Here is a 9,233-nt window from a genome sequence, read left to right on the forward strand (position 1 = left end):
CTCTTAACAACAGAGAGACACATGCATATATTTGTTTTATTATTAGATTAACTAGTTATTTATGATGATGAATTGCTAGGCCCCATGTCTTCACTTCAACTGCAGGTACTTTTCTTATGAACACTTCTATGTTATATACTGCAAGTTCTGGGAGCTGGACACAGATCATGATTTCTTGATTGACAAAGAGAATCTCATCAGATATGGTAATCATGCTCTTACCTACAGGATCGTTGATAGAATATTTTCACAGGTTTGCTTTTATCTTGGAATATTTCCAAAAGATTCAGATTAAATTAATAACTGCTTTAAAGTAGAAGCAACATGCTATGTAAAATGACTTTTTCCACCTTTTGGTTTTTTGTGCTTCAATTATCTTCTCAGGTTCCAAGAAAGTTTACTAGCAAGATTGAGGGGAAGATGGGTTATGAAGATTTTGTTTACTTCATGCTGTCAGAGGAGGATAAGTCATCAGAGCCTGGTCTTGAATATTGGTATACCTTGCTTTTTTTTTTTTTCCTTTTTCTTTTAATCACTTTTTATTTTTCTACTAAGCTGTTGATTTAATTTTAGAAGAGCTCTTTAGTGATTGCATATTTTACAATAAGGGAAGTCTTCCTATACTTCAACTTCTTGGCTTATTTATCCCCGCTTAAGGGTACTGAAGGCTGTGGCAACCTTCAGGTCGTGGTTTTAGGCTTTTAGCTTAGAACTATCAATCTATATTTTTAAGTGCATATTTGTGGAAAAAAATGGAAAAGAAACATCTAGCTTGTGGTGAATAACCATTAAATTTTGTGGTCTTGTTTCATGTGGAAGGATTGATTCAAGTAATGCTCACATTTCTTGGAAAATATGTTCTAAATTAGAAAATGTGAAGAAAATGATTGTATTTGCTGAAATGGTAGATCTGTTGGACTATTATAAAAAATGTTGCATTGGCATAGACCTATAATGTTTAGAACATGACCTTACTCTAGTATGGCTCATGTCATGCATTCTTTTGGACTGTGTCTTGCTGAGATACCGATTAGGGGCTTATCCTGTTTGTGGACACCTGGTCTCTGCTTCTGTACAAATACTGGGAAGACAAATTTCCATGATCTGTCAAATAAGAAAGAAAAGGGATCCCCACTTTTGTGTGCAAAAAGAAACTCTATGGACAGTTCCTCATTTAGTTAGTTTAGGAGGAATGAGCCAGAAAATTAAGGTGAACCTGGGTATGAGCATGTGCCTTAGCATCTCATTCTTTCAAGTCTCAATGAATAGGGTTTGAAGTATTCTCCTAGAGTTTGTATATGGGATTAGGTTTGAGGCAGTAGCTTAATTTGATGCTCTAAATTTATTTGTTATGTAATCAATGTGCATCACTCACTTTGTGAATTTTTATTTTCCAGGTTCAAGTGCATAGATTTGGATGGAAATGGAGTGCTTACACTGAATGAAATGCAGTTCTTTTATGAGGAGCAATTGCATCGAATGGAATGCATGGCCCAAGAGCCTGTACTATTTGAGGATATCTTATGTCAGATAGTTGACATGATTGCACCAGAGGTCACGGCTTTTTTCGTACCCAGATCATCTCCCGTGTTCTAGTAGTTAGCAATAACTCATTTTCAGGGCATGATTTTTGCTTGCAGAGGGAAGAATATATCACCCTACGTGACTTGAAGGGATGCAAACTTTCTGGAAATGTTTTCAATATTCTTTTCAATCTTAATAAGTTCATGGCTTTTGAAACTCGTGATCCATTTCTAATACGCCAGGTAAATTCAACATTTTTATAGGTGCTCCTAGTAATCAATCATTGCCAAGTTGTATTTTATTCCTTTAGCATTATAGTATTCCCATTGGCATTTATTTGGCAAGCAGGAACGAGAGGATCCAACTTTGACAGAGTGGGACCGCTTTGCACATAGAGAATACATTAGGCTTTCAATGGAAGAAGATGGTGAAGATGTCTCAAATGGAAGTGCAGAAGTTTGGGATGAATCACTTGAAGCTCCATTTTGAGTTTGATGAGGTGAGTTTACTATATGGGGGGGCCTCAGGGAGAGTAAGCATACCAGAGTTCCTTTCAAGAACAAAGTTTTCCGTTTTATTTGAATAATTGAATTGGATAAGCCAAGACTTGGGAATGTTGTTGTTCCTGTTAATTTAGGAGTTATTAAAATATAAAACTTCAATGCATGTTTGTGTATATTTCCTATTTTTTTGTTTTTGAAATAGAAAGTTTTATATAAAATATAGGAATTCATATAGAAAAAGTAGGTAGTTACCTTATGTACTTGAAAACACTTTTAAAATTTAAGTAAAGAATTTTCACTTCCTCAAATTTTAAAAATTTTGAAAGAGTTTTTAAGAGCACAAGGTAAATTTCTATTTTTTTTGTATAAGAATTTTTATATTTTCTATAGGAATATCTATATATAAAAAAAAAGAACTGTATCAAAACACCACCTTAGTAATTTGTTTTTTCCTTTAGGGATTGTGAAACAAAATTGGAAGCTCAACATGTGCAAATATCTATGTTTGTATGACATATCAGAAGAAGAAAGTTTCACACCTAAGCTTCAGAACTGAGTGGTAAATGTCAAAATTGGGCACTTGGTACATGTTTGTCAATGGGCTTGTTACCAAAGAAGCCCCACTTAAGAGATTGATCATGCAACAAAGCAAACCAATCATGATTTGTTGATCTTATATGACATGATTTAAAAGACATGTTAAATCTACCTAATTTAATTCATCACATCCTGATTTTACTGTAGTTCAATTGGAGGTTGAGTCTCAAAAGGTCTCAGTCTTCTACCCGTGAGCCATTTAAACCAGATACAATCTGTTTATGCAAGTTTTTGAGTATTCAAAGACTCAATGATATATAACTTATTTTATGCAATATGTAGATTGTCTTGCAGAAAACTGAAGTGGTTTGAGCCTCTTTTTCTGTGTTCACAGTTGCCTACACGAACGCTGCTAATGCTTCTTGAGCTTGGGCATCGAATGAAGAAACAACAGTTACCTGGAAATACTCCTTGAATGAAAACTCAGCATGGTCTGCATACATCATCCGAACTTGGTCATGTAATCCTCAAGTATGCTTTCATCTGGAAGGTAATATAATTGCATTTTTGCAATTAATGCAAAGCTGCACTCTGGCTTGCTACAGTGAAATCTGTCTACAAAGAGAATGCCAGTTGCTTCATTGCAAAGGGTGGCTGAGTTGCTGACTGGTGATTATTCACCATCCAGAACAATAGTCAAGACTATTGTTATTCAAATTTTTTTTAGGAATCAGCTTCATGTCCGTTGCTTTCTTTCCTCCTAGCAGCGGCGAAAGGTGGAATGTGGCTGGCATGGCATGTTTGTCTTCCCTGCTATGATGGTAGGTATATTTTAGTCCTTTTTTCCTTTGTTTTAGCTTGTCCTTTCACCCCCCTCCCCCCCTTCTGCATGTGGTATCTGGATTGTGTTTATATGTTGTTTTATTGGATTTATGATGGAAAAGAAATTGGGGGGAAATTCTTTGGGTTGGTTGCAAGAAGACGAGAAAGAGACAACAAAAGAAAAATGTTACTGCAATTTGTTGTAGAAAAATATGTGGCTGCTGAATTCCAAAATTTCTATGTAAGTCATGATAACATCCATGAGTTGTGTTCAGAAAAGTGCTTCCTTATAATATACTTACGAATTTGACAAGAAGGCAGCCTAAGGACCCTTTAGGGGGAAAAAAAATTGCCTGTGACCTTTCAGTTGTAAGGACCCAGTATCAATCACTTTAGATATAGCTTTTCTGTTAAAAGTGAACCACCATAAATCTTTTGATTTTTTAAATACTTAATATTATTTAGTCTTGAATTTAATTTAGAAATAAGTCAAGAAAAACAAACACCACCAAGTGTTGTGTTATGATGCAAACCAAGAATAGCGTTTCATTTGGAAATGCAAGCAGATGTAACTTGTAAGAGGCATTTCCATTTCATATCAAAAGGGGTGGAACCCAACCCTGTTTGTGAAGTTTGGTGTTTTTGTCAAAAATTATATTTTCTCTTTATTTGCTTAATACATCACCTAAGATTTTTTTATTTTTTATTTTTGAATTTTCATATTCAAACGCTAGTTTATTTTGTATAAAATTACTCTTAGTAGAAGTGATACCAATGTAAATGCTATGGGCTAAAAACATTCCTATCATAATCAAATTCCATACAGGCTCCTAGGAGTGAATTCTTTGCAGAAAGTTGAGGTAACTAGTTTACATTCACTGCAATTGTTCCATACAGGCTCGATGGGGTTGGTATGGGCAAGGTTAATGAGGTAGGATTGAGTTTGGATGAGTAAAATATCAATCCAATGATATTATTATTGACATGGGGTAGAGGTACGAACAACCCGTCTAAACCCGAAATTCTATTATTTAATATATTCTCCGATTGAACATCCCATTGCTTTGAATTGAATTATTTATTCTTCTTCTAATTTATAGTTTTTAATTATTTACTTAAAATTAATATTATCATTAACAAACAAAGCAAAAAATCATCGTTTGATGGGTTATATGCTAACCAATTTTGTTAAAAAAATAAAAGTAACAAAAAATCTGTCTTAAAAAGCAATTAATATAAAAGTCCAGAAAATATTACTTTTAAAATTTTAGTTTTGATCATGTACAAGGTTATTTCAAGATTAATAATTTTTACAATACCAATATTATTTTTATAAAATCATGTCTTCCACTTGGTCTTCAATTTCAACTTCTAGTTAAAAGTAAAAACAAAAAGCCATTGTTTTTAAAACCGGATTAGTTAGTTATTTAATTAGAAAAGTTATTGTTTTACGGATTTTTGGTTGAAACAATGGTGAAATCGGTGAAGTAATAAATATATAATTTACATATTATTAAAATTTAAACTAATTATAAAAAATAAAAATAATAATTTATATATTATTTGAAGTGTTTTTAATTAAAATGTCTTCTCTAAAAGCATTGCAAGTGACTTTTAACTTTTTAAAACGGTTTTTAAAATTTTATCAAATGCCTTATTTTTCTCCATAAATGTTTTCCAATGCTAAAAGTTTTTTCTAAAAGTACTACAAAAGGGATTTTGAGAATGTGTTTGGAAGTATTTTTATTTAAAGTGTTTTTAGTTAAAATATTTTCTCAAAAAGCTTTTGTTTGAAGAATCATCTATTAAATGCTTCTCTATGAAACACTATAAGGATTTTTCAACTTTGTAGAAGTACTTTCTAAATTTTATTAAATGCTTAATTTTGCTCCAAAAACACTTTTTATGCTAGAAGTGTTTTTTAAAAGCACTTCCAAATAGGCTCTAATAAGTATCAATTTGGTTGCTAAAATCAACTTGAAGAAAAAAAATATCAAGCACCATTTGTGGTTATTGAAAACTAATTCACGATGGCCACCATAGAGGGCACCATTCTTGACTAGTTTACAAACAAGCGTTACTAAGGTCTTGTTTGATAACTATTTTTGAAAATAGTTCTAAAATTTTTTTTTTTAGAATAGTTTTTTAAAATCGTTTAATGATATTTTGTAGAACAAAAATTTATTTGATAACCTAAAATATTTTTAACTTATTTTTAATTTTTTTAAAATATATTTATTTATTTATTTTTATATCTTATTCTTTATTTTTAATTATTTCACATGTTTGTATGGTTATGTTTTAGAACAACCTTAAAAAAATCAATGAAAACAATTAAAAAATATTTTATGAAAACACCATATTTTCCATTTTTAAGAACAAAAAATGAAAAATAATTTTTTAGTTGTCAAATATGTTTTCTAATATTTTTTTATTTAGAGAATATAAAACGCATTGTAAAACAAGGACTAAAGTTCTAGATCTTTTTTTTTTTTCAAATTTAAATGTGATAGTGAAAACTAGTGTTATTCTTTTAGACAACAAAATATATTGGGACATGGATGTATAATCATATTAATGAAATTGGTTGATGTTGTATTAAAAAAGACTGCATTTTATCTTAGGCATCAAAGTGAAACACAAATTATAAATTAAATAAAAGTTATATTTAGTCATAATTTTATCTTATGAAGTACTCATATGCTTCACATGATCCTCATATTGTTTTGGAGACAATCCTTTGGTCATAGGATCTGCAACCATTAGCACAATATTCACCTATTCAATGAACACTCATCTCTTTTTATTTTTTCTCTAGCAATAAAGTACTTTACATTGATGTGTTTGCTTTTAGTTTATACTTTTATTATTTTTAGATAAAAAAAAAAAAAATTATAGGCAAATGATCACAATAAATCCTCATGGGTCTTTATAGAATCAACACTCTCGAGGCCTTTAATAAAATTCTTTAACCATAAGGCCTATCTAATAGTTTCATAGCATGCAAAACTTTACTTTCATAGTAGATGAAGCAATAATAGTTTGCTTAATACTTCTTCAAGATATCACACCTCTAGTAAAGTGGAAAACATACCATGAAGTTGAATTTCTTGTGCCTACACATCCAACAAAATTTTAGTTTGAATAACTAACAACTTCTAGACGATCAATATGTTTATAGGTTCACATGTAGTCCTTGGTTCCTTGTAAGCACCTCGTAACCTTCCAATGCTCTATACTAGAATTATTTTGGTATCTTCTTATTACACATATTGCAAATCACATATCATGTCTTATGTGGATTAGAGCATGCATTGGACTGCCTACTATAGATGCATATGATATGTTATTCATCTTCCTGCACTAATGCATTTTATAGACATTGATTGAATTTCTCCCCTTTATCAATAAGTGCTATTGTAGAACTATACTTTTTCATTCTAAATCTCTCAAGAACCTTTCTAATAATACAAGCTTTTTGAGACAATCCTAATGTTCTTTGTGATCTACCACTATGAATATCTATACTAATAATATAAGAAGCTTCGTTCACATCCTTCATTTTGAAGTTTATATCCTTAAGATGGAGTTCAAGAAAGTTGGCATGTTTTTGGAGAGGCATATGTATTCTAGAGTTGCCATCACCTTCTTACATGTGGGTAACGATGGTTGATAGTCACTCTAAAGTACAATCCTCATGGTTCTCAATAATGTCTTTTTAATGAATATGTTCATAGGAAGACTAATTGTATCATCAAAATCTCTATCCAAAGAAAGGGAAAAAAAATAGTAGCATACCTTTTTAACTTGGAGAGGAGTTGGTAGAATTTTTCAAGATACTTTTATGGGTAGACATTGGAACCATAACAAATAATTCTATTAAGGCTCATAAATTCTATAGATAAAAAAAAAATATTGAAGGTATGTTTAACTTATTAGAAAATAAGTCTATTTCATTGTGACCCTTCTTTTTTTTTTTTTTCTTTTTTTTTTAAATTATTATCAAGGAAGTTTAAACTTTTTAATATTTTTTCTATGAAAGAGAAGCAACAAATTATGAACAAATCAAGCCATAAAACTTGATAGGAAACAAAGAAATGTCACATACTGAGGCAAAGATCTAGCTGAAACTTGATAGGAAACAAAGAAACATCACACACTTAGGCAAAGAACTAGTTGAGCAATTGATGCATTATCTCAGTTTACAAATCTAATAACTGAGGTGTTGATTGGAGGCATTTTTTATTTTATGTTTTTAAAAATAGAAAATGGTAGTAACTCTTATATAAAATGTATGAACTTTTTCCGGACTTCTCTTAGAAAGATAATGGTTCATATTTAAGGATATAAGGTAAGTTCATATATATATATATATATATATTTTTTTTATATATATATATAAGAGTTGCTAAATTTTATATAAAAATTACTACTAATTTTTATTTTTAAAAATAGAAATCAAGAAGGATATCCAAATGATCACAACGGGTTAGATTTTTTTTTTTTTTTTAATTTCCTTTTTTGGGAACACATCTTCTTGTTGTCTTGCCACCTCAGCACTTTGTGTTTTGTTATTAAGGTAAAAGTTGTTAGGTTTTATGTGCTAAGTAATCCAAGCTAATCTCCTAAACGGGGTTGAATAAGGTGATAGTCACTTTTTATAAATTTTACAATTACGAGTGCAAAGACAAATATAAGTAATAATATAACTATTTTTATAATAGTTCAATGCAACCCAATTTACATCAATTTTCCTTGAACTCAAATCTATTGAGAGTTTCATTGCTTTTTATACTTGGATTATAGTTTCAAATACCCTCACAACAAGACTTTTAAAGACAAAGTCTCTAAAATTTCAAATTGGATTATGGTTTCAATGAATCCTTTTAAGAGATCTCAATACTCCCGAACTCCCTAAGCGAATCCCACACTTAGCAAACCTCTCAAGGATTACACATTAAGGGAAAAAAAAAAAATTCCTAGTTTAGAGTTTTGGCTTGAATGGATACAAATAAAATAGTATTGAGAGGTGTATTAAAGTGAAATGCAAATTTAAGAATAAAGTTTGCTTAAAAGCTCTGTTTTAAGGTTGAAATAGATTTGGAATTTTCATCTTTTCAATATATGAAGCTTAAAGTCTTCAAAGACAAATTAGAGATCTAAACTAGTTGTTAGTCACCAAGGGACTTGACCGGTCAAACTGGCTACTAGCCATGGTGGAATTAATGCACTGATGGGTGAGTGTTAGATCCAAAAGCTCATTTGATTAAACAACAATTTGACTAGTCCTCGACTAATCAAGGTTCTACCTCAACTAGTTGGAATATGCTTTTGCCAAATTGTCGCTTTTTTGGCCAATCGGTTAATAATTTAACCACTTTGGTCAACCATTGATCAAATATATAAAACATATAAAAAATTGATGCGTAAATTACCCTTAACGACCCCAATTGGATCAAAATGAAAACTTAAGATTGAAAAACCCTTTTTAATGACAAAAAATCATGTTAGATATGAGTTTTTATTATTAAAATAATCATTATCATTTTTCATAAAAATCATTAAAATTGCATAAAGGAGTTATATATATATATATATGTAAACCCAACCTTTAAAGAGTTTATCCTTTTTGGTTCAAAGAGGCTTAGTTTTTAAAGATCAACAACTAGACATATTCATCTATTTGGTTTTTAAAAACCTTTTAATCAAGAATAAAAATGAACAAAAAGTGGCTTTTATTTAAAAAGATTTTCATCCAAATTGTAAAAATACAAAGTTGATTTAGAACCTATGGATGAAATAAGATGTTTTAATAAAATATGACATGTAATACGATCATAGTACACC

At 30.4% G+C, this 9,233-nt stretch overlaps 1 protein-coding gene across 4 annotated transcripts in view; it reads left to right on the forward strand.

Annotated features, from left to right (window-relative positions):
* LOC100246385 (probable serine/threonine protein phosphatase 2A regulatory subunit B''delta) overlaps positions 1-3,699 on the forward strand; it is a 28,189-nt gene extending 24,490 nt beyond the window's left edge. For all 4 annotated transcript variants that reach the window (XM_002272358.5, XM_010654084.3, XM_010654085.3 and 1 more), the window contains exons 8-13: positions 106-253; positions 385-494; positions 1,398-1,554; positions 1,641-1,766; positions 1,873-2,023; positions 2,959-3,699. In XM_002272358.5, the coding sequence (XP_002272394.1) occupies positions 106-253; positions 385-494; positions 1,398-1,554; positions 1,641-1,766; positions 1,873-2,013 (682 nt within the window). In that variant the 3' untranslated portion in view covers positions 2,014-2,023; positions 2,959-3,699. The remainder of the gene's footprint in view (positions 1-105; positions 254-384; positions 495-1,397; positions 1,555-1,640; positions 1,767-1,872; positions 2,024-2,958) is intronic.
* Positions 3,700-9,233: the final 5,534 nt, after the last annotated feature.

This window comes from Vitis vinifera, chromosome 7 (genome assembly GCF_030704535.1).
Source record: "Vitis vinifera cultivar Pinot Noir 40024 chromosome 7, ASM3070453v1".
NCBI lineage: Eukaryota > Viridiplantae > Streptophyta > Magnoliopsida > Vitales > Vitaceae > Vitis > Vitis vinifera.